We start from the raw sequence: 26,773 nt of genomic DNA, 5'->3' as shown, positions 1-26,773 counted from the left end.
GGGGCAACAGAGGAGGCGCGAGACAACCTCTCCATGGATCCTCTTTCACACATTTTCCTTTCCTTTTCTCTATTTTCCTTTTCTCTATTTTCCTTTCCTTTCCTTTCCTTTCCTTTCCTTTCCTTTCCTTTCCTTTCCTTTCCTTTCCTTTCCTTTCCTTTCCTTTCCTTTCCTTTCAGACTGATTAATCTTTTCCTGGGTTAAAATTAATGACACTATCATTACTCAAAGGCAAAGTCAGCCTCATCTTGCTCAGACATTATAAATTAAGTCTTAGTCAATGTGGATTTCTCACAAAACCATCACCTGAAAGTCTATAATTACCATGAATTAGCATAGATTAGCCCAGCCAAGGTCAATAGTTTTCCAATTCAATCTGCCATTCTAAGAATAGGGGGCTTTGCAAGTGGTACAGATTGTTAAACCCTCTGAGGCATATTTGGGATTTTGGGCTATATGGATAAAATGGACTTGACTTGACTTCTAGCTCTTCCTGAAGGATTGTTTGAGGCTCGAGTCAGTGGCTGTAGTGAAGCCCGTACAAGTTTTTGGTTTTCCCAACCTAGTTGCTTGATCAGAGCCAAAGGAAAGGCACAATTTTGCGGGAGCAATGTGAAGGTTGTTCGAAGATCATGTGCAGTCGACTTCACTTCCAGCTCTTTCGCATCTGCTGAGGGGGATAAGAAAGGCCTGTGGCAAATTTGAAGGGAGCTGATCCACATATTATCAAACCGAGCTGTCTTTTCAGTTGGGAAAGGGCTGATTCAGTCTGTATGATAGCGTAAAGGTTGAGCAGTGCATGGAATTGTAAATGTGATCTCTAAATGTTTCTGACACCACCTTTCCCCGGGGTGAAAGGGATATGCTACCTCAAAATCCTGGAGGCAAGCTTCAATATGTAATTGTTATGGTTATAAAAGCACCTATGATGCTGAGGCTCTCAGTAAAAGTGTAAATTTAAACTATTTTATTATTGTGAGATGAGCTCACTTTTTATCAATCCACTAAAAAGTAGCCAATGCGAATTGGTTAAAGGCTGCTCTAGTTGTTTTAGAATTAACCCAAAGTCTACATCCAATAGTTAATGACTGGAAACAATCCTTAATGGAGGGTACTCAGACCCATACTTTGAAGCATTGAATTTGGGTCCAGTAACATCAGGCTAAGTTAGTCCTTAGTCTTAGTACAGTACTTAAGTTAGTAGCCTACCATTTTTTGTTACAATAAAATTACATTTCAGCAGTTAAGCCTAATTTGGGTTTTCATGGATTTCAGGTTTAATTATACTTGCCTTTTCATGTAGACCCTTGTACAAGTCATTTCTGTTTAAAGTGTAAAACTTTCTGTCCAGTCTTCCTGTTTGTTCAGCACAACAAGTATGAAGACAGAGAGCGAGATGGAGCAGTGCAAGAGTGCACAGAGGAGTGAATCCAGGTGGTTTCTAAACAACTGCTGCCTGTGTCAAAATGACAGATGGTGCAATTTAAGTTAAGCATCAATCTCACCTGAAGGCTTAGCAGCGAATGGGGATGTCTGCCAGTGGGTTGGCTGCACCGAGAACAATGCCAGGTGATTCAGGTGGAAAAAAAATGAAGCTAAAACACCTTTGACCGCTGTGTACAAAATCAAAAGTTTACATTTAGCCACTAAGGTTTCCAGTGAATAATTATTTGCTTGACACTTAAGCACCTGTTGAGCTGACTCTCTAAGAAGTGTGCCACTTAAGTAAAAATAAAATGTACATTAATACAGAAATTTTAATAGTAGCATATGTCTTTACAAAAGGAGCATTGTGTATGTGGTTTACAACATGTCTAAATATTTCTACATCAACCATTTATTAAAAATAACAGGCTTAAAAAGTCCCTCTTTGAACAATGTAAAAGTACACTCATAATAACAGATTATTGTGTCTCAATTTCTCTTTACATGGTACAGTAGATACAGTACACAAGTATTGTTTTTTTTCCCAGTGTATGAACGGTTATGGTGTTTACAAGACATGTTTATATCATTATAACATATTGGTATTATTTTCTAAATCCCAGGAGAAATATTAGTCCACTGAGCTAAGAGCTATCATCTCTATTTCTTTCTGTCTAAACCCTCAGACTAAAAATGGGAATCACTTAGTTTATCACTTAAAAAAAAAAAGACCAAATGACAGATACTACAACTAAAACTAACATTTTGAAAAACAAAAGTATTAGTCTATTTATGAATGTTTTCTTTGTTGCTAAAAAAAGGGGACATAAAGCGTTTGAAGCAAAGCACAAACATCAATTAGCAGACTTTAAACAAAGCTCAAAGCCTACCAGCTGTAACATTTGTGTAAATGCAGTGCATTGTATACCATGTTTAATGTGAAAAGCATTAATTGCGTCTTTGGCTGAAGGATAATGCTCGAGTCTCAGGGTAAAATTACTGCATCACACAAGGACTAGTTGCCACGGAGACAGCTGCCTCTAGCATCCACAGTAACACAAAACTAATTAACTGAACAGGGAACATTTAAAGGTACAGCTTGATATCTATAAAACTAAATTTCAATCCAAAATTAGGAATCACTGCCCCACTCACATTAGTATAATTTTTTCTCCAAGTTCAATAGAAATCCAGTCCGTGTTAGATAACTTTCCGACGAATACAGTTACTGTTTTTCTACCTCTGCCTGTTTGTATCTGTGACATAAGGACCTTCCACTCCTGCTGCTGAAGAAAATTCATTTACAGGCAGTGTGTAATGAGAAAAAAAAAATCAACTATGAAAATAGCAGGATAAGGAAAGAAGGCTACGTGTCTTTAATTTGTGCTTCTAATTCTATTGTGTTAATATCTGTAGAGATATGTCATCATAACTGAACTGATCAAGATGATCAAGATGTTGGATATAACTGTGAGCATTTGACAATAAGTAAATAAAGTTTGTATTTAAGGTAGCACTGCAGAAACCATTTGAATGAGATTTTAAGTAGGTTTAATGAATTCAGTGTCATGCTCTCTTTTTCCTGTCAGTAAAATTGTTTATAAACATACACTTATGATTAATGTCCATACAATTCTTCATTTTCATAAATTAGCTCTAATCTCCTGGGCCTCAGCACTGCCTGACAAAAAAAATAAAAAAATAAAATCCCAGTACTTTGTAAATTTTTTAACATTCACCATCTTAGTTCAGCCGCATAATTAAGCGGCATTGCTCTAAATTGCTTAGCAACTATCTGGTGGATGTTTCAGATGACCTGGTTCAACCCGAATCTTAAGCCCCATTTAATCTCTATTCTCCTTTCTACATGTGGAGTGAGAGAGAGAGAGAGAGAGAGTGTGTTGTCTGAGCAGAAACACGGAAACAAACTTAGGCTATAAAAAGTTCCTTTGATTAATGGTTGAGAGTGCAGGTTTGCTGTTCCTGTGCTTAACTAAAGAGCTGCCGTGCGCACAAGCTTCTCCTCAAACTTCCCATTGTAGCATTGAAAAGTGCTTGTTGCTGACAAATGCAGCCAAACTCCCATCTTTCCCTTTGATGAAGAAATATAGTAGTGTATATGTCATTGTCAAGTATCACAACTTTGACACCCTCAGGTCAAAAAGCAAAAGAGAAAGAAAGAAAGAAAGAAAGAAAGGAAGAAAGGAAGAAAGGAAGAAAGGAAGGATGTGTCTACAAAGCCAAGTTCAGGGGTCCAGAGATCCAGAAAACGCAGGACAAGTGAGTGTGTGGGTTGTCTTTGTTGGCATGTGTTCATCAGAAAGTGCAGGCGTAGACAACGCCCACCACCACAATGTTTCCGATAGTGGCGATGATGGCGATCCAGAGCCAGATGGCATCGCTGGACATGGACTGCGAGTCGTCCGGCTGGCCGTGTACTGAGGCAACTGAGGCAGCGGCGTGGACGCTGGCCGTGGAGTTGAAGAGAGAGTGCTCACCGCTGTAGTCGTCATTGGGTGAGGAGTCCATGAAGGCTCCTGTCATAACTGGGATCTAGAAGGGGAGGAGATAAAGTGAGGAGAAAGTTTAAAACATACTTTTACTTTAGGCCTTGTAAGACACCATGTGTTCGAAAAGTTAGAGTAGAAAAAAAGGGACACGCCGCATCAGGCTGTGCTTTTCCATTTAGCTACTGCTGAGGACACAAACATTATCTCTTCTGGACTTTATCTGGGAAATTGGGGGTTGAGGCAACCTGGAGGGAATCACATTTTACTGTGCATGTAATTGGTAATGGTCCAGTACATTTCGAACATATTAAAAACACCATCCTATAAATGGTAATATTGGTCATCAACCCAACGCTTTGGTCCAGAATGAAATATCTCAACTACTGAATAGATTGTCATCGCAGCTTGTTTGTGGCACCGGATGATAAATCCTACTGAATTTATTGATCTTTCATGGAACTTATCTCAACAACCATTGCATTAAAACGGACTGATCATTTCACCTGGATAAAAACAAACCCCTTTTACGGTCAGTGTAGTGATTCAAACCTCAGAGCAAGACCTTCCGTTTCCTGACAATCACAGCGTGCCTCATTTGCTCCTGTTGGTCACGCATTAACAAGTTTGAGTGCCACATTAAAAGAAACGAGAAGTAACTGCTCACGACATCATTAGTAAGTGATTACAAGGTTTCCCACACAGGCATCCGGGGTCCCACTCTGTCTCACACGCCACGGTGTGTGTGCCTTTGTATGTGTGTATTCAGGAAGTAATGCTTGATTAACAAGGAATAAATATTTCAGATGTGGCAAAGGAAAATGATTTATTGCTTGGGACAATCTGAGCCCTGTGAATGTTAGCCGTGAATGTGCGCGCGTGCATGCGCGCGTGTGTGTGTGTGTGTGTGTGTGTGTGTGTGTGTGTGTGTGTGTGTTTCTCTGTAGCAGGGTATATGATTAAGAAATGCATGACAGACCCTTACCACACTCTGACTGGAAAAAACAATGCTAAAAATACCTCGGAGGGATGTTGAGCGCTCTCATACACAGAAATTCTCTCTTGCTTGCTCATTTGCTCACCTTCGCTTTCTCTCTCTCTCTCTCTCTCTCTCTCTCTCTCTCTCTCTCTCTCTCGCTCTCTCTCATGGACACAGCCTAATGCACAAAGACGTTAACACACATACAAGCACATACACACACATCCTCCTGGTCTTCCCTCACACAGGGGAAAACACTGTTTAGAAAGCATTCTGCTGCTCTCCATTCATTGGCCCCTGGTGGTGAATAATGACATGACACATCCTGTGGAGCGCCTGCTGTTTACATGAGTATGATGAGGGCAGACAGGTATGCATGAAGTCCAGCAACCTGGGTCTCCCTGCCCCCCCCCCCCCCCCCCCCCCCCCCCACACACACACAGTAACAGTAATTGCTGATTCGACTATAGCATCTTATATGTACCTCATCCATTTGAACATTTCCTTTTATATTAGTTGGTTAAACGCAAACAGCATTCGGGTACAACACAACTGGGAATCATCATCAGTGAGAACTATATAACAAATATTGTATACTATACTGTATGTCTAAGTATAGGTTCAGTAAATCAACACTTACGAGAAATGTTTTCTTTGTGCATGACACAGTAAATTATATAACCATCATAATTATTTAACTACATGACATTTAAACTACGTTCGGGTTGTAAATTCCTGAAGCGGTTGCATTCTGCAAAGAGGTGGCAGTAAGAATTAAATCTTCAGATGAATACATTTATCTGTCTGCAGAATTTAAGCTGGAAAGCAGGTGCACCTTTAACCTGTCATCAACATATGGCTGATTTGATTTCTTTTTTTTCTTTTTTTTTAAATCAATCCATTCTGTGATCTCTGGATACTGCAATCTTGAAAACCTTATCTTGCATTCAAAACTGCATCTTGCCTAATCTAACGTTCAGTCAGACGATAACTGAGGCTTTCAACCCCGTGTTCATTCTTTATATGTATGTTTTATTTATAAGTAACTCATTGTCCACAGGAGTGAGCTGTTTGCATAAATGGGGAAGTGTACCGAATAAAATGAAGTGGATACTGGGAGTGTGTGGAACAATATTCCAGTAGTAAGCCTTAATCTAAATATTTGATCGCCCAAGTTGGTTATTTTTGGCATTGATGGTGAATGAAAATGTATGAAGGTGTCTCAATTATATGCCAGTATATCATCATGTTTCCCAGTACTGCCTCTAAGCGGTTAAGGACTAATGGAGCAATGGGACGTAGAGACCTCGAGAAGTAGCATCCCAAAGTATCTGAACACTTAGGCAGGCCATGAGGGTCATTCCCCTAAGAATTACAACCAGGTTTGTTGACGTACATGGATGAGTAACTCCAGTAATATAGTTATACTGCAAACCAAAGTTTCTTTGAAACTGTAAACATTTACCGCTGCAGCATAACAGTAAAGTAGTGGCTAAATGGCTTCAACAACCACATCCAGACCAACAGCTTGGTACCCTCAGGGAGTACCACACCCTAGCAAAGGAGAAAGTGGTCTCATTTCCCAGGTTGCCTAAGATAACTTCAGTATTTCTTTTGTGTGTTGTTAAAAAGTAAAAAAATAAACTGGTTCAAACATAAAGTAAGCAATATCATACATTTTCTGTATCTTTAATCTTTTGCGATGCCGAAAAGTAATTAGCATAAACCTTTTCTTCCTCTGGATCTGAAGCATCAGCCAAAGCATTTGTTCTTGGTTCCTTTTCTGAATTGGAAAAGAGTAAAGATACAGCAAATGAAAACTTCAAGAGACTATTTTTTTACTGTGCGACCCAGTTTATATCAGTTGGAATTGCAGATCTCACTGTAAGAGCACAGTTCTTCCTTAGATCAAACAAACACCCCAGATTCTCTAAACAGAGACTATCTTGTGCTCTGTCGCTATAACTGACTATGAAACATTTACTTATTCTGCTGAGGCCCAATTTAAACATGTCATTCAAAGTGTCTCATATTCTGATCATTCAGATGAGATGTGACATCTCAGTTTCCCCAGTTAGATTCTCCAGTATTTATACCACCAGTTGACCATAGTGTCTTTGCCAGATTGTCTTCGTGCTCTCGGCCTAAGATTACTGTTGTTCCACAGCCTGTTTCTTTTCACTGCCTGTTTTTGACCCCGTCTGAACTCTGTTTTTGCCTGTTTCCTTCTTCTGCTTACTGCTCAGTTTTTGCTCTTCCCTGCCTTGTTCTGACCCGTGACAATAATTCACCTGTTTAGTTCCAACAATAAGAGTTTAGTTAGCTACAGAAGCTAATGAGTACCCATAAATTTAGACAAACCTATTGATGATTTAGGGACCATTTAACCAGTCTTCACATCCACTTCCTGAAGTGGTCTTGAATGCTTCTCGGATGATTTTACATGCCTAGTGAATATCTAATATATCACATAAACTATGAAATGCATGAAGTGACTATGTGTAAATGGCTTCATCCGTGAGGCGAAGCAGAGAAAACAGAAAGTGGTTAAAATTAAAGCGATTGAGAGTGAGGTCTGGATTATTCAAAACAACCAGTACATTGTTTTTGGAAAGACATGCAGTCACTGAATTTTTCAAGCGTCATTTTCTGTGCTTGGAGCGGCATAAGTTAACCCCTGTCAATTGGGAGGGTTGCAGAAGTCTCAGCAGAACTCTCTGGATGGCTAGATATCAGCATGGCATTATGGATAACACATTTGGGTGAATTGGCCCTTTAAAAATGCAACTATTTTGATGTTTACATCCTCAATCCACTCATATTTTCTGAGTTTCCATTTGATATCTTAAATGATGAGTGAAATCAACAAGATTAAGGTGCAATAGGAACAGCTGGAAAATAACTTCACTCCACTAACCAAAAATCTCCCAACTTGCATATTCCACACCTTCTTGGCTCTGAGTGATGGTTACACCTGTGCAGCACTCCACACAGCAAAAAAAAAAAAAAACCTACAGCAGATGATACAGTGACAATTCCACCTGCTCTGCTCTTACAGCTTTGATTTATTCATCCCAGCTGTTCCTCGAGCTCTGCCATCCTACATGGATGATCACAGTAATTGTGAAATAGAATGGACGGTAATTGCCTCCTGTGGGATGTCGCCACCAGTAAATGCCCAAGAAATAGTTTTGTGACAAATAAGAAAAGCCCAAATAAATGTTTCTGGATTGTAGAGAAGCCAAAACCTATAAGTAAGCACAGAACCACTCCAGCCTGATCGTTCAGACAAAATGAGACAGAAAAGGTTGTTTTTCTGTGCTCATTGATCATTTGGCTGGTCTCAAATCTAAGTCGATTCTTGTGTCCTTGTGAAGGACAAACTCCAAGGTGTACTCCAGCTAACAAACAGGCACAGAGGTGGATCCCTGCTGTGTAAAGAATGGACTTTTTGCTTGACACTGCACGCACAATCAATGAAAACGTTTGATTTTCACTGCTGTCACAGTCATCTCAGCCCTCTTAACGACAGTTTCTACTTGGATATGGCATTTTTATAATGCAGTGTGGAGCATATGAGGACATGTTTGGAGAATCTGTCTGTCCTTGTATTCTTTTAGATTGAAATCCAAGAGTTAAATACGTTTCTGTGGAGCACCAAAACTGACGAGACTGCACTTCAAGAGATAGGGTTGTATTTGCTGAAAAAGCGGATTGACGTCAGTGACTTGTAGCTTCTGGGTTTTTAAGGCTTTGATATAAACAAAACTCAAAGAAATCTCAGCATACCACTGATTCATTTGAAGTTTTTTAAGACAGTATCGGCAAGCCCACGCAGCAGTGCTGTACACAGCAGTATTAAATTGTCTGTGCTCCAGACCCATTTGTGTAGGGATCCCAGTGTTGTAACAGAAAACCTTTTTAAAAAACTGCTGGAGTGCTTTGAAGAGGCTGCATGTTAATTGCCAGTCAAGGTATGTAATGATAACTTTGTGCTCTGCTGTAGCTAAGTGTTGATTGTTTTGTTGAATTGTATATTGTAAATGTATTTAATTCTTTCCAGTAAGGAAACATCACCACATCACTCTCGTGATTATTTCTCCCCGTTTTCAGGGGTGTAACATAAGCACGAGTGGCAAAAAAACCCACATCTGTCTGATATTCACGCTGAAGTTAAACACTGTGTGGAGCTTCTGAAGTCACTGAGGAGCAAGGACCATGTCACTTGAAAATAATCCAATCTGGGCTTTTTCACCTTGTGAAAGTGGTGGTCGAGTGGATGAAGCAGCAGCTGCTACTGAGTGTAATTAGACACACATGTGACTTGTTGTCTGAAAAGGCTTGCTGGCCTCTCACTGTCTCAGCCACCTCCAAGCAGCCACAGGTGTGTATCATACTGCTAGTTAAAATATCAAATGCTTTATCAGCCAGACACGGGATAGAATGGATCGCTTATAATAAGCTTTGCTGTTTAACGAGTATCTCAGCAGCACCGACGAGTCTATTGACAGAACTAATCCTGTTTAATGAACACATACATGAGCATTTAATCTTAAACACATAATAGCACAGTGTGACTGTCAGAGTACCAGTGATATGTGACAGGTTGTAATGTCTGCTCGCTCTGCAGCTGAACTATTGACTATATGTTTGTAGCTACACAGCTGTGAATGAGTCAATCATTGTAGAGCATATTTCAAACAGCTGGTGCTGATCAGCCATTACAAGCTCAAATTTGGTGTCTATTTGGCTCAAACTAATATTATACTTCATTGCAGGGATACTGCCAAAGCATGTAATACACCCGTCAATCCATGACAAGGTAATGTGTCAGTGTCATGTTTTGCTTCATCTAGGTATGAAAAGTAGCGTGCCTTAGATTTAGCCACCAAAAACCACAAGGTTAGGTTTAGGAAAAAACTACTGTGCTAGGGTTACATGACCTTTGTCACTTAATTTCTTTCTTCAACCCTGGTCATTTGTTTTGGCGTGGCAAAACATGATACTGACCCTCTACTGGACTAACAGTTGTATTACATGTTTTGGCAAGATACTGGGCTGGATAATGCAGGAGGAAACATTTGCTGCCTATTTTGGACAATAATAAATAATTTATTTCCTGTCACCACTGACATTACTGTAGTTTTTACATTTACAAAACCTGACCCATTGCATTGTGGGATTGTTGGCAAAAAGCGGCGTAGATGACACTACAAATCAAAACAAAACAAAAATCTCAGGATTAATCTCATGTTTAGTTGCTCGGAGAAGATAGAAGCCACTCTATTGCTACCCAGAGAAAACAACACATTTGGCCTGTTCCATAGCAGACGACAGCAGATTGAACTAGTCATGCCATAAATCTTGGGGCTTTTAAAGGGGGCTGGTTCACCAGTCGTGTTGAAACCTCTAGTTTCAGGCCTGGTTCCTACTGGTCAGATTTAGAGCTCTGCTTTCATTGATTTTCCCTGTCTCAGCAGCCCAGCAGCATTTTTTTTTATAAATCTTATACCTCAATAGAACAAGTGTAGTCAAAGTGATCCTCGCTTGACACCCTGTTCAATCTGTCGGCTCAATGGAAATTCAGCAGGATAGAAGAAAGTTTATTATACTTCTTGGATATTATGATTGATCGATGTATCACCTTCATGTTTTTTTTTTTGGTTTTTTGGGGGGGGGGGGGGGGGAGTTCGTGGTATACTTGACATCGACATGGTAGATTTTCTTTTAAATTATTTCACTCACAGTGGTAAAAAAATAAATAAATAAAGGCTTGGACATTTTTTTTTAGAACAGATCATGTGCAGAAAATAATGTATGTTCACATCTGGGATTATGACTTGCTGACTGTTACTCAGAGGCTGTTAATTAGCATTTGCGTGATTACTTAAAAAATGCAAGGCAAAACTAAATCCATCAGTTTATGAAACATTAAAATCCACCACAAACAATGAGTGATTTCTTATTCTAACCAGATGAGACTGAGAAGCAGAGCCAGATGATCCCATGGAAAAGGATGTTTATAAGTGATGAGACAAGGAAAGCGCGATAAAGAGATGGAGACTGTGTAAATCCAAATGTCTGTTTACACATCTGGGCATGTCTAAATGCTTTTATGCGTCAGCGTCGAACTCCTGACATGCTTTAGTGTATATCTGAATCTGTCTTGCTCTCATCTGTGACTCCCCGCGCTGCAAAGACTCAGTTCGCACCGGAATAAAGAGAAATCCTAAAACTCAAAATGACAACTGTTAGCCGTATCTGAAACACAGCACAGACAGAGGATAAGAAGGGGAAAAAAAATCAGCTGAATAGTTAAAAGGCGAGTCTGTATTTCATTTTTTATATCCCTCAAAACAAGTCTTAAAGAATTGAAGAACTCGGATCACAGACTATACAGCACTGGTATTAATCTGCCAGCCATCAAAGTCCTTTCCATTTTTTTTTTTGTCATATTATTCTGATGATTATTGGGCAGAATAACACAGTAGATGTTAAGAATACACTGATGCAGCTCTATTTATAGATTATTTATTGTTCTTGACACAGAACACCTACACTTTTTTAAATCAATTGTTTCATTGATCTGCACTAAAGTCTGAACCTACTGAGACAGAGTGTTCTTGCCATCACACACAACATGTTGAACTGGATCGCAGGATTAAAAACAAAGTAGCCAACGAGTCTTTAACAAAACAAACGTTGCCTTTCTTTTCCTAATAATCTTTTCCTAATTGTCCAAATTATTTAACATTAGATTACCAACTTTATACATAAATTACAAGATTTTAATATGACTGCGTTGGGACTATTGACTGTATTGTATATAAAAGTGGACGTCGCTTCCAGGTCTGAAAAATGTGTCCAATGCGAAAGTGCCTTAAACTGCAATACTACAGAGGGCCACTAGGGGTTGACTCCGAGGAGCCTCCGGTTCCATAGACTACCATTCAACTTGTTTCATGAAATACAAAGTCAGTACATTTTTTTCTACAAGTCATTTTGGTGTCATTAGCTAAAGTTATTCCTTCCTTTTAGTTTTCTTGCGGTCCATCTGAAAATAATCCTGTCATTAATTAAAAAACAGGCCTCAAAAAGCCGTATTTTGGGGTCGTGCCTGTTTGATTGACAGGCCTGTGGATCAGAATGAGTCCCATCCACCACTCCCTCCCCCCAGCTGGCCCAAAAGTGGTCACATCTACCTGCAAATAGCTCCGAACTAGCAAGGCCTCATAACAGCAATTTACAAACCAATGAGTGACGTTACTGTTGGTTGCTGCTTGGGCATAACTGATGGTGGCTTTAATTGTAAAAGAAACTATAATGTATCCATCATCTTGCAGGTCAATTAATGTGAAAAGTACTGCCCCCACACTGCCATAAACCTGCACTAAAACATACTGCTGCATGTGCATGTATGTACCTAATTAACCATTCCCATCATCATTTCAAGATCGTTTTCAAGATTTACAGAAAAATGCGTTTTCACCAATGCCAAGGGTAATTTATTATTCATAGGAGCAGATATATTAAATATGCATCAACTGGATTATGTGCAGCATGTGTTTTATGGTACACGTCATGCTATAGCAACAGAGATTTCTTGCTGTACAGTATCACACCATTTAAAAATTTCTATGCAGATCCTGCTCATGTATTTTACATAGTAAGCAATTTCAGTTAAAACGCACCCAGGGGAGTCGCATGTCATCTCTTTCACGTTAAGTATCTGTGGCGTCAGATGGTTGGAATGAGTCCCGGTGGAAGACCTTTGAACATGAGAATAATCATACAGCAAACTGACTTTTTGCACGAAAGAGGAAAAATCCCAATGTTTCTAATGTCATTAACAACACAATACCTGTAACTCATTAATTACTCCTGTCCCTTTTCTGCTGTAAAATATCAGACAGTGATGCATTCAAATTGGCCACTTGTTAACTATACAGTGTGGTGTATATAGTGGACAAGTGAACAATCCTAATGCAGTTTTAGTTTACTCTGATTAACTATGGAGAGACTCAGGAATCAGGAAGATTTGACTCACCTGTGCTGACTACCCATTATACTATATAACCATGTGGGAGTGAGCCTCTCTCTGTTTGTCTTCCCTGGCATTTTTGTTTCAATTATGCCAAACACAAATGCTTACTTGACACTTGAAAGCTGTTAGATAACTATACTGTTAACACAACTTGCTGTAATTGGGACTCCTGATGCCATTTTGGTCTGCACACTACATAACGGATCAGTAACAAGGGGTAAAACATTGCAAGATCTTTTGTCAGGAGGAAACCTGAAAAAGACTGTCTTGTCAAAGAACATTTTGACATCTAGACACGAGAGAAGTAGCACAGGAAATGACTGAAGTCAAGTTTTTTTCCATTAAAACTACCAGGAGTAGTGAGGCACACAATGTGCCTCACTACTCCTTCATTGCTTTGCATTGGATCTTAAAATTTTAATTCCAACTAAATTACAATACAGTATCATGTATTTTCCCAAAACATCTACTTTATGTATTCATATTTAATCGAGTGTTTTGTTTGATAATTATCATTATCAAACCTGATAGGAAGGCACAGTATTTGGGTTGTGTGTGTGCGTGTGTGCATGTGTGAAGCTGTCTGAGAAGGGAAAAAAAAAAAAAAATCCCTGTTCGCTCAGTGTATCTATTGCTAGCGTCAGCCACCCCTACGGCTCCATCCATGTCTGCTCACTCTCTGTGCTACACAGAGAAATTTCAGGCATACAGATGGAAGCCCTTAATTGAATCTCCACTCATGTAAGACTTAGTTTGAGGTGAGGTGCAACAGGGGTGGCCATGCTTCACCCCAACTCTTATTATACAGAGCGAGCAAAAAGACCCAAAAGAAAAATCCACTTTAATCTCTGAAGTGAGAAGCAAGATGGCAGTAATATGATGAAGAAACACTTTCTTTGACACTATCTAAAAGATGACGAGTAGCTTTTCCTCAGGGCCTCTCAGGCTCTGCGATTCATGGTGCTGCTCTCTCCTGCCCATGAGTATACTTTCTTTAGACTTGAATATTTATATTCCAATTTTTCTAATCCTGGACCAGCATCAATATTGGTCCACACAAACAAGAGTCTCATCTGAATTACTTGCACACAAATTATACTGCTTTTTGCCCAGCATCAAAAGCAAGTTTCACTCCAGAGAGATGCTTCCTGCTTGAGGGGACTAATCCTGTGTTGCACTTAAAGAAGCAAAAGGGTGAATGTCTCTAACAGTGCTTTATACTGCTAATGCTGGCATGGGCTCTGCAGACTATTTGGATAACCTCATTGAAATGCACTTCCTCTGGTTTAGTACTTGAACTGGACCGAAGCTAATGCTTGAAGGTTTACACCACATCAAACTCTATTTTTGAGAATAAGATGATAAAGCTAAAATAAATAGATCCTGCTATTTCAAAGTTAATTACAATGCACAGAGAATAGTGTCATGAATATTAACAAAATATCACCTCGAATTCATCCCCCTCAATTTCTCCTCGGCTCACTTTTCTCACTTCAAAATCCCCTGAGGCTGAGAAGTGATCCACGCACACCTGCACGCCCAGCAAAGCCCCCCAGGTCCTAGATCAGTCCTGGACCACTCTCTCACATCTACAGTAGCTCTCACTGCTCTGACCTTGTCACTGGTCTCCAATCTTCTCCCTTCTGGCTCCCCAAAGGCTTCAAATACCAGAGTCACTCCTCACCTCATGTAGGCTGAAAAGTCATCTCCTAAAGCATAGTACCATCTCTTGCCACCCTCCACTTTCTGAATCATATCCAGTATCATATCTTCTAACTGTATTTCATCTCAAATCCTTTTTGTTTCCAGTTTTTCTTTTTTCAGACAGTGATCTCAGGGACCATATAGACGCCCTACAGATGACTCTTGCACTCTCATATGGCATGCATGTAATATGTATGATTACGGCGCCACAGTGACTGCAAATCTCTGTTAAAGCATCTGATATATCATCAACCTCTTTTTAATTTTTTTTTTCTCTTGCTGGATAATTTGTATTCACAAATTTAGTCCCTCCTTAATGACCTGCCTGATTCATTTCTGTATTACACAGCAAAGGTAATCTGTTTTCTTCCCATACCATAATACGTTTGTATTTACATTCATAATTATAGATATTTATAACCACTGCAACTTCAATTTGCAAAGTCTTACTGTAACACAACTCTACTGGCAAATGTGATTAAGAGGCAGCAGGAAGTATTCATACAGCCAGATGGGAGGAATTTCTTTCCTTTGCACATAGACATGCAGTATGCAAGTTAGTCAACATGCACACACACGGCAGCTGGCACATAGACTGTTTACGGACATAATTAATGTGTTTGCTTTTCTGCTTAATGTTTAGGATTTGAAATAGAATTTTCATTATATAACACAAAAGTGGGTAGACTAGAGCAAACTTCCTCTAGCTTGTCTTTGTACGATTATAATCCGGCTCGCATGAAATATATCACCAGAATATATCTACTCTAAATACGTTATCTATGAAAATCCCACCCCGCTTTTCTGTTCAGCTAAACTCTTCTGTTTTTATTGTTATGCACAAACTGTATGTCACACCCTTCAGATCTCTGTGAACCACCACACTTCCTGCGCATAACACGTTTAAATTCCTGTCATCTCTTTGTTTGTTTTTTAAAACTCTATTTCATAAAAAAGCACCCTAACAATTATTTTCCCCTTGATCTGTTCCTCTCTTGTGTAATTCCCTGCCTGCTGCTGTCACAAACTCTTAATCTCATGGAGGAACATGATTAATTATCTTCCCTGTTAAATCCGAGAAGTCGTGGAAAAGCTGGATCCCACTTCCATACTAATCCCCAGCTGCTTTTAGAATAAGAGCGAGAGAGACACATTTAAGTATACTCAAAAGTCAGTATGCATACTAAAAATGGATTGATTTTCCCACAATACAATGTCAAAACGAAACTGACAAGTTTGAGTCGGAAGATCTTGAAAAAACAAGCAAACATTTGTTTTGCAAATTTCCAGTTTGATTAATGTTCATTACATTGAAATGCATTAGACTGAAAAGGCATATGTAAAAAAAAACAAAGTGGCCTCAGGGTTTATATGAATACAGAGAATATAAATAAACACATAAGGCTCAATATAGCATTGTATGATTAGCTGTTAAGTCTCCAAAGTTTGATTTCCCTATTTTAGTCACTGTGTTCTCATGATGCAGGATGACCATTACAAAAACTGTCCAAATAATGAGTCTTGGTTGAATATTGATTCATTTGTAGAAAGCAAGTGTACCCTCTAAAAGGTTTCAGTGTATCTGATTCTTTTTCTTTTTAGAGGGTAGTGTTGAATTGGTTTACAGCACATGAGAGTCATATTTTTTTTACAGGCTCTATGCCGTTCTATAATCTCAATTCAGTGTACTTAAACATGCCGCACTTTGTGGTAAAGAGAGACTCAAAAACTACTTGCAACAACCTACTGGCTCTTAAAGTCTCTTGAAGCTGTGAAGAACAACGTTTCTTCAGTGTGTAGATTGCCAACAGCACAACAACACAACAACTGTAATATGACATTAGTATGCCGATGCCTACACTGGTGTACCGTAGCTGCTCCAGTGCCGTATATGTCGCTGCAAGTTGGCATCCACATTTATGAATGGTGGCTGTATGTATTGTCCCTGTGGGAGGAGGGGGTGTTATGGATTTGTCACGCGTGTGCCATGTTGGCCTAGTTACAGTAAAGTGTTTTCAGATACTGTAACAGTTGATCAGTGCTCACTCGCTCTGCATGCCCTTAGTCCTGAATTAACAGGATTCTTACAGTATGTGCTTGTATGTGTGTGTGTGTGTGTGTGTATGAGGCATCAACAAAAGAAATTGTTAGTTTATGGTCAATGTGACCAAACACATGTAGGCAACAGCCAAATGATGTGTGAATTATTCCACTGTAAAGAAACAAAAAAAAACAACAACAAAAAAAAAAATCCTAATTCATCCAATTGCACATATTTATACACACAAACACACACATGCATTTAAAGGCCTTATTTGTTTATTGTTCTGGGCCTTCACCAGTCACTGCTCTCAATGAATAGATTTCCGTGTGTTTCATACTCTTGGATGGATATACATTACAGGGAGCAGTGAGGTGGGTGCCACGACACAAAATTCTGTTTGTGCACAAGTTGAAAGCCTCACAAAAGCGAGCCAGAGTCAGGTTTGAAATTAATCAATTACCACATGTTCAGGCTTTGATTGGTAATTGCAGCAATAAACAGTATCGTCGCTCTTAAATGACACAAGTGTCTGAATTTTTTTGTTACATGTAGGTGGGTAAGTGGTAATCAGACATAGCACTGAAGCTGCAGAGGTTATATAATGCTTATAGATATGTGACATGCATACTGCATGGCAGATTGTTGTTGTTGCAATACATGTTGCAACCTGGAGAACCTCAATACTCATTCACTTATTCTGGCAGGACCAAAATACCTAGAATTATGATAATAAACTAATAATGTAATGGGATGTTTTCTGCTTCTCTGTAAAGCCATAACTCAGACTGGTGCAAGTTTAGGATTGAAACCGGTGAATACAACATCATGGTGTGTAGCTCGAACACACCACAACATCGGCACAAAGAAGCTTGACGCTCGAGCTGTGAATTGATTCACAACTCCTTTTAGACGTCATAAACAATTCAACATTAAAAATAAATAAATCAAAGTTAGTGTACTTCTCCACCACTCATGCATAACAGCAAGCGTTGCAAATGATTTCCATATGTACTACAACCGACTGTACAGTAAGTGCCTGATTCATCACCCGGGCATGAAAGTTGCATGCATCTGAAATGAGAAGGTCAAAATCAAATTTGCTTTATATAAAACATCATGGGAGCTGGGGAGGCTTGGGTAGTTCTGTGGGACAAAAATAACTCAATTCTGATGGTGTAAAATATCAAGCAGTTGGTGTCAAACAACAGCAGCAGAGGGGGGGTGTAATTTACCCTTTGAGAAGAACATCAGCAGGGAAATTGAAACTAGCCTAAATTATCAGTTAAATGTGACACATGAACAGTGAGACTGAAATATAGTAATAGAGTTCTAATGGGAGGCTATGGTATAATCTCCAATGATGAGATGCTGCATTGATATAGTCGGCCGAGCTGTGGCTGCAGCTACAACTGAGACTGAAACAGAAACCAAATGGCTAATCTAAAGACAGCTTCTTCTACAGCAAAAGTATTTATTGGACAATAAAGGAACATTATGTGCTATACAACCTCAGGTCCTTTGCAGATTGAACAAGAGGTGAGTGCCAGTCAGAGAGAAAAAGGCCTGTCTGTGCACTTCAGGGCAGCTTTCTATGAACAAACCCAAGGTCACCCTGGAAGAGTAAAGACTCGGGAAATAGATCAAATCAAAAAGCAGGTTTGGCTGTTGGTGTTGTTCAAGAGTGGGTGTAGGAAGTCAGACGTGTTTAAAAGTCTGAAAAAGGTGAAAACTGGTATCGATTGTGGAAAAAGAACAGCAAAAACTCTGCTGTCCAAAAATGGAAGACAATTAAGTCTAAGAAAAGTGTGCTCAAACCAACAAGAAATCTTTTTTTGTCACTCTTTGTATTTGCACTCAGGGATACTTCACTGAAATTGCACCCAGAGATGAAAACAATTTAACTGACATCTCCTGGCAGACTGGAGAGGCTATGTTGGAGACTCACTACATAACACACTTATATAGTGTCTGGCATGCTAATGATTCCAAAAATGCATAATGATCCCAATAAATTACAGCAGCCATGGTGGTGTTTAACTACAAACATAATTCATCCCTCCTTCCTCGCTGATAGTGTGTAATCAGCTGCTGCCATTCACCATTTTGCCAGCCCTCACCAAGGCAGAACAACCACCCACTGTTTAACTCTTCATAATTTCCACCCATATTTCCTTTTCATCAGAAAACTGCTCATGAGCTAAATTCAAATGTGCAGTTTATGTGTGCTTTAATGGCAGGAACCATTAAAATACACGTTAAAGCTGGGAGCTAATCTTTGATGAGGCAATACCCTGTAAAGTTTTACCCCAAATCGTAGCTCAATTTTATTTGCAAACATCAATACAAGGAATAAAGCTGCTTTGAAATTATCTCAGGATGTCAGATAATAGATTATTTATATAAAAATACATAATTTATACATGCAGAATAATGGAGGCATATTTATATAGCAAGTATCATGCAGTTAGTGGGTTAGATCTATCAGGCAAATATGTTGTTACTTCATACTTGGCTGTCACAGTCCATCACGTCTCCCTTTCATTATTTCAATATGCAGTCACTCATTTCAGGTGTAAAACAGCTGGCTGATATTTTCCTCTACGGTGCAAACATGCTGCAAATAAGATTGCACATTGTATGGGAAATTGTATAATATAATTTGGCTGCTGAGTCATATATTTTCATTAATCACTTGGTTTCCTATCAGTTAATGACAGTTCATTAAGCTCAGATGCAGTTTTAGTGATCATGGCGGATTTACAATTTGAAACTCACTTTGGGCGAAGGTCGCCAGTCTATCACAGGGCCAACACTTATAGACAGAAAGAAACAAAGACCATTCACACCTAAAGGGCAATTTGTAGAACCACCAATTAACTTGAGGTGCATGTTTTTGGATCGTGGGAGGAAGCCGGAGGACCCGGAGAGAACCCCGCAGGCACAGGGAGAACATGCAAGCTCCGCATTCGAACCCGGAAACTTTTCTCTGTGAGGCAACAATGCTGACCACTGCACCACTGTGCCGCCTCCATTTTGTTGTTATTGTTGTTATTTCCTACTTTGTGCTGCAGCCTACAGACAAAGTTAATACAGCCCGCTGTGTTTTAGTCATTAAAAACATGAATCCTCCTATTTATTGTTTAACTATTTTACATACTGTGTCTGTAGAATACCACTCCAGTCAACGTGCTTATCACCAACTGAGTCTTTTTATATGTAACTTGTAACCCCACAGAATAATGTCATATGAAATGTCCCTGCACTTGGAAGTATGTTGGGTTGCTACTTAATCAGACATGGTAACCTTTGCAGAGAAATACACTGTGAAATCTAGCCATAATGTTTTTGAATACACGCATGACATCACGAATTTCATCACAAATAACTTGTGACTTGTCCATATCAGCTCTATACCTTGTCTCTCTCATGGAAAATCGTACATATAGAATTATTGATCGTGGATAGGGCAAATTTATTGTACAATTATAATGATTATTGTGGCACCACTGAATCAATTTGCTGTGCTTATTTAGTTGCTATACGGTTGGAGAATGGGGGGGAGGGCTTACAAGCCTGTTTGGCACCTGTTTCTGAGAGAACTCAGAGACAAAAGTTGAGACCTGTAATTTTCATTGCTAGCTTGTCCAATCTTCCCATTGATAGAATAAAGATTTCCCTCTTTAGCAAAAAGAGAGTGCCCCTGTGGGTGCTCATTTAACGCCATCAAACATCCTGCAGCAGCAGCAGCAGCAGCAGCAGCAGCAGCAGTGACTCTTCACTGTTTAGTCTCTCCACTTCTTGTGATTCTTTAATAATCTTTGGTCTAATTATGGGGAAGATGGCACAAAAATCAGTCCGAAGAATCAACCCTTCTGGGGGGCTCGATGTGTTTGTTCTGAATGCTCTGGTCTCCTGTGGTGGTCTCTGTTCTTGCTGCATATCCATATTGGATAATCCTGACCACCCTCTCCATCACCTGCTGCAGGGACAGCGGAGCACTTTCTCCAATAGACTCCTCCAGCTTCGCTGTCACAAGGACAGATACAGGAGATCATTCCTGCCCACCTCTATCAGACTATACCCAACAATAATACCGTTGGTTGTTTGTTTGCTTGCGTAAATCCTTGCACTATTGTTTCGTTAGTTTAATTTAATAGTATTCTATTTTATTGTATATATTGTGAATTTTCATATTCAATATTTTTTACTCTTAATTCTCTTACTCTTATTTTTATTGCTTTACCTGTATCTATAATGCTGCTGTAGCGAAATAATTTTCCCTTGTGGGATTAATAAAGTAACTGTCTGTCTATCTATGACGGACGTCCGTCAAGTGGGAGTCAACTATGAAGTGGCCCTTCTGTAAGGAGTCTAATCTCTCCTTCAACCCAGCAGTGAAAATCCTCTATTAATGGAGATGTGTCAAGCAGGGTGACATCATTAAGTCTTTCAGTAGATTTTGCTCATAAGCAACTTTTCATGTTGCTTTCTGCTGTCTGTACACCACTGTTAATGTTCCAGCTGGTTGTATGAAATCACACCATATACCCAGAGACACACAAATTTTGGTAATTTTGGTTCAACTGGTCTGAACAATAATAGAATAAAGACATAAAGGGATGCAATGTGCATGTTCATCCATAAAAAGGTATAAAAAGGCGTAATGTACTAAAGTAGCTTTTCTTGGAAAGTGGTTAATATAAGACACCTGCTTTACATAAATCATTGATTTCTCGTTTTTCTTGTGCATACAGCTCCTACTAATATTTTTAGGTGATTGTTGTTTACCACACTGCAGGGCCAATACAAGTGGAAGAGGACTGAGAATTGGGTCTGTTGCAAGTTTTCATAATCTCAAGACTACAGCTTTCATATAAAACCAATTGCTGAAAAAGCAGACAAAAGCAGACCAGAGGGGAAATGAACTCCTCGAGATGAAAAGGCTGCTGTGCCATTATTAGACTCTTCAAATAACCCTACACTATAGAGACCAGGAGATTTTCAAAAGGGACAGTCAGGGCGTGAAGAATTCACAGTGAGATAACATGATTATGTAATTGAAATTTTTTTGTATGCAATTGAGAACAAAGATGGTCTTGATTTAGGCCTTGTGGTGGTGTTGTTTTAAAAACTGTGATAAATAGGAAAATACTCTCTATTTTGAGCTATTCAACTTGCATTTCTATATCCGGCTTCCTATCAGGGGGTGGTGGTGCACAACCAGATCTTCTTGCTGTGTCTTTCTAACTTTAAATCATCCGCACAGCTTGCATTGACTTTTGAGCGCTTTCTGTTTTGTGACATCAAGTAAAACATTTTTGGCTGTTCTTTTTGATCCCGGTCAGGGAAGGCCTGGTGTTGAGGGTAAATACAGATGGCTCTATTTGTCCCAGCTGTCAGCCACTCCCTCCATCTTCATCCTGTCATTCCCGTCTGTCCTCTTTAACACAGGATGAGATGGAAAAACCTGTCAGGTAGAATGACTGAGAGCCACAGCTTTACTAAATAAGTGAATAAGTTTTGAGAAATGTTGATGGGTTGTCATGAACAGACAAAACATCTGAAATGAGAAAATTGAAATATTGCTAATATTGCTTCTCCAGTGTCTGTTTGGCTAAAAATACAAGTACTGAAAATGTTTTAAAGGAAAGGAAATAAACATAAAGGTAGCTGTGATTTTCCTCCTGTGGATGGGTTTTTAAATGTTGCTTATGGTTTCAAAAATCCTGCAAAAAAATTATCAAAGGCAAAGGCCAGTGGGCCACCTTGTACTGGATAGATAGAACCTAAAGGCTTTTGCTGCCATGTGTGGCAGATCTGTCAGCTGAAGCAAATCTGAAACTGGCGACATGCCCAGGATGGCTCTGCAGCCTGTCTAAAACACATCAACGCTGACCTCAACATCCTGTTACTAACACATTGGCTCACTTGTCATTCCTTAACATCTGCCTAAATAACTGTTCTGGCAGTCCCAGCCTCCACAAGCTACACACAGTAGACGTACACAATGTGATTAACTATGACGGTAGCTGGTCTGGAAAAAAGAATCATAACTGAGTGCAAGTTAAAAAAAAACACTCTTCCCTTGGCTTCCATATGGATATTATGTGAAACATTTATCAGTTCAGTCTAATTGGAAACAGAAAGAACAAATCGCATCATTGCTCTCAGCTTAGTATTCAAAAGCTTCACTGTGATTGTCACCTATTAATCCATGTTTTGCAATGCTTTAGGATGCCACCACTTTCAGCCTAATGAAGTATGCCCTTTTTCATTTCAAACCAGTGAGGCAACGCTGCCAAAATGCAAATCATTCACCAAACACAAAAGTGCAGAGATTGTTTGCCTGAGCTGTTTAGCATGTTTCGGTGACATCGTACAAAACTATTTCAACAGGAAGAGCACTGATAAATGCAGTCAAACAATGATCAATTATATCAGCAGTTTGAATTGTGTATAATGGTACACATGATGCATGTTCCTGTCTTGCAGGATATGTTTTTGCTGAATGCCAAGCGAGCTGCTTAGTTTCTAGGGGAAATTACATTCTAAAAAAGATACGTCATTAAATATGTTTAATGAGTTTGGTTCAAACTGCAGCAGTAATGACCAGCACATCCTCCGAACTACTCATTCTTCATCACCCTCGCGGAGAAAATCAGTAACCAGCTCCTTTGAGTTAGCGTTCTTTAAAAACTTTCCCTGTCTTTAGGAGAGAACAGTTATGGCAGCATCCGTCATCTTTTAGAGACAAAGTGATGACGATGGTCCAATGATTTGCAGACAGTGGAGCTCCACTGAGATGGATGGGCAAAAGAAAAATCAAGCATTGTGAAGTCAGTCTTAAAAACTCCAGGGACATTTCCTCGACTTCATTCACAGTCGCCATTATGGAGTGACTCAGGGCACTGGAATGAATTTCACTTCAGCTAAATTAGCCATTACGGATGTGAGAGGGCTGCATTCTTTGATTATAAGGTACGTGGATGCTGGGGAAAAGGTGAAGCGGAAAACCAGCAAAGAATAAGTGCGATGTAATGGGTACATGAGAAACTGGAAGCAAACCAGAGCCTAAATTAAGCAAACCTCTTTGCATCGACAAGAAAATTCACTGAAAAGTTGGTCTCATCTTTAAAAATGCACTCCCGATGGACTACATATATTTTCTGTCACCATATTTTTCAAGTATCTGAATTCTGAGTGTAAACATACTCACTTAAAAGTGTCCTAAATTTGAATTTTAAATTGGAGCATTCAAAGCTTGTTACCTACTTTCTGATAACAATCCCACAATGACATATTCTGCATTTTGTAGATGCAAAATTTACCGTTCGAGGACTCCAAACCTGACGGTGAAGATTAAAAATGGTTGTCAAAATCTCAATTCAGTGCTTATTGAATGTCCCCGAGCAGTGAATGAAAAAAGAGAGGGGTGATTTTGAAAACATGAACATTCTTGTGCTGGCAGGAGCCACATCGGACACAGTTCCCACAGCAGGTAACAGATTAACCCAAATTGTTACATCCACCAATTTAATCATATCAGTCACCAAAGAAAAAACTGAGAAAGATCTTTTATCTACTTTCCAAACATCTTGGGAGCAGTAACCTGCATAAAAATACTTGTGATTATTTCGTATGGAGTTTAGTTCATGCTAACCCAGCTTGCCACTATTTTGGTTATCTGAGACTAAAGCTTTTTGAAAGCAAAATTCTGTGTAAATTTGGCCTCATTATTATCAAAGTAATTTTTATTGTTGTTGTTTTGTCTGATAACGTCCAAAAAAAAAAAAAAAAAAAAAAAAAAAAAAAAAATTCTGGTCTTAATTTTGGACAGTGTTGCTTTGAAAATGCTTAATAGATTCACTTATTATCAAATTTGTTGGTTGATGTCTGTATTAGACTAAATCGACAAATCATTTCAGCTCTAAGTGTTATTTGATTAATTACTGCCTTCCTTCTAATGGGGACTTGAGGGTAATTTTCATTGGTGGCACTTTGAGCTTCACACCAGGAAGAAGCAATCTAACTTATCTCACCACACTTACGTGACTTGCGAGGTTTCATGCCCTCAACAGTTTTTCCTCCAGCTCTCTTCCAATCGCGTCATATTGAGCACCAATGTCTTCGCAAATGGGTCCATGCTCCAATGCATTTCCATTTAGAGGTCCTTGATTTAAAAAGATTTGGGAGCATTTGGCTTTGTCGGGCCCGCAGAGCAGCCCTTGGCAGAAAAAAATAATGCTATGAACGCTTTAATAGCAGTTGCACGGAAAATGGCAAAGTATATGGCACCAGACAAACCATAAGCAGACAGAGAGAGAGAGGGAATGAGAGAAGAGAGAGAGAGAGAGAGAGAGAGAGAGAGAGAGAGAGAGAGAGAGAGAGACAATGAGGGGAGAGCAGGAAGAATATCTCATTAGCTCCTAATGAAAACAAACCACATGCCCAAAACAGATGCACAGGAGCACATGTTCTCTATGGAGCTAAAAGCAGTTGAGCACATGTATAAATATGCTGGGCATTCCCAATATGACATTTGCATAAATTACAAAATATAATTTTGTGCGGTTAAACTGGTGCATTTTAATTGCTGAAAATAGAAATGAGGTAAAATAAGTTGCAGTATGAAATGCTTGTTGTTCAAGTTAAAATGGTACTTCAGTCACAGATAGTAACAAAAGACACACAAAAGTACAGTATGTTCAAGACAGACATGGCATGATGAGCAACCATAAATCTAAAGCAAAATAAACTTAAAAAAATATCAGAACTATTTATTTGAGGACTACTACAAGTATATCTCCATAAGTTCCCCATAATGAAACTGCCATTACTTTAAGTATAATTACAGGATATTAATTGATATTTTTCACATGAAGAAAATAACAATAGGATGCTATTTATTGATCCTTGGTGTTCAGATATTTTAATTCTGATAAACTGTCAAAGTGCGTTATTAACTTGTTGACCGGCTACGCCCATGAAATGGGCGAGACGAAATGTATTGACAAAAAAAGTTCACACGAGCTGAAAATCTTTAAGCAGCCTGGAGGAGGAAATGTCTCACCTGAGCAGCCATGAATGAGAGATCCATGCTGTTGCTCCGTTCAATCCAAGGCACTCAATGAAAGATGCGAAACTGCGTGGCTTTTTCTCTTACTCCCCGTTTAGAGCATTTGCCTGCTGCGTGTTCGGTGTCCACCGGCTCTGCAAGTTGGCGGACTTCACGTGAGCAGCATGTCGCAGATGAAGAGGCAAAATAATAATTAAAAAAAAAATTAAAAAGGAGGAGGAGATAATGAAGGGAAATAATAAGAAAGGAGGGAAAGGAGCGGAGCAGACGGAGTGATGAAGATATGTAGCTGCGAGAGACAGCGTGAGTGAGAGGGAGGCAGAGGAGGAGGAGGAGGAGGAGGCGGAGAAGCTGTTTAATATAAGGAAGGAGGTGCAAGTCCTCTCTCACTCTCACTCTCTCTCTGCCTCTTCTTTCTTCCTCTTATTGTCTTCCTCTGTTTCTTTGTCGCTCTTCCATTTTTTTCTGCGCTTTAATTTTCATCCAGTCCTTAAAAAAACCCACAAAAAAAAACAAATTCCCTCTTACTAATTGTAATGTACATCATATGCCACCAAAGTATTGCCTTTCTGTACTTGGTCTGGTTTGGGTTACCCCCGGTTTCTGCCTCATGTAACAATAAATTCCAACCTCAGTGCAATTGTTTTATCTGAGAAATAAATACCCAGCCTGCATTGTTTTAAAACCCCACAAGGGTGTTTCACTTACCACTGATCTGAAGAAATTTCCTAAATTCTTAACGACTCTTCCAACCGCCTGGGTGAAAAATAGTCCATCTGCTGCGAGGAAAAAAACAGCATTTTTAATCCATTTCCCAAGTTGCAACTCTATTTTTAATCAAAGATGGCAGCAGCATATTATGTCTTTTCTCAATTTGTGTGACATTATATGGGGCATATTAAAATACGTCAGTTATAACTATCTATACTAATACTGTTGTATCATTTTTATTTTCACACAACAGTAAGATGCCTATTTTTGTGCTTCAAATTGT

The 26,773-nt window shown here is 39.2% G+C and overlaps 1 protein-coding gene across 1 annotated transcript; it reads right to left on the bottom strand.

The window, feature by feature from the left end:
* Nucleotides 1-1,739: 1,739 nt before the first annotated feature.
* On the bottom strand, nucleotides 1,740-26,109 carry LOC138200061 (uncharacterized protein C14orf132). Its single transcript, XM_069152472.1, has 2 exons — nucleotides 25,774-26,109; nucleotides 1,740-3,978 (listed from the first exon to the last, which is right to left on the bottom strand). The coding sequence occupies exons 1-2, from the start codon at nucleotides 25,798-25,800 to the stop codon at nucleotides 3,742-3,744; spliced, it is 264 nt and encodes an 87-aa protein (XP_069008573.1). The 5' UTR covers nucleotides 25,801-26,109; the 3' UTR covers nucleotides 1,740-3,741.
* Nucleotides 26,110-26,773: the final 664 nt, after the last annotated feature.

This window comes from Embiotoca jacksoni, unplaced genomic scaffold (genome assembly GCF_022577435.1).
Source record: "Embiotoca jacksoni isolate LCO1_2020_lvr unplaced genomic scaffold, fEmbJac1.0.p SCAF_18, whole genome shotgun sequence".
Lineage (NCBI taxonomy): Eukaryota > Metazoa > Chordata > Actinopteri > Embiotocidae > Embiotoca > Embiotoca jacksoni.
This window is presented reverse-complemented; position numbering and strand designations above follow the sequence as displayed.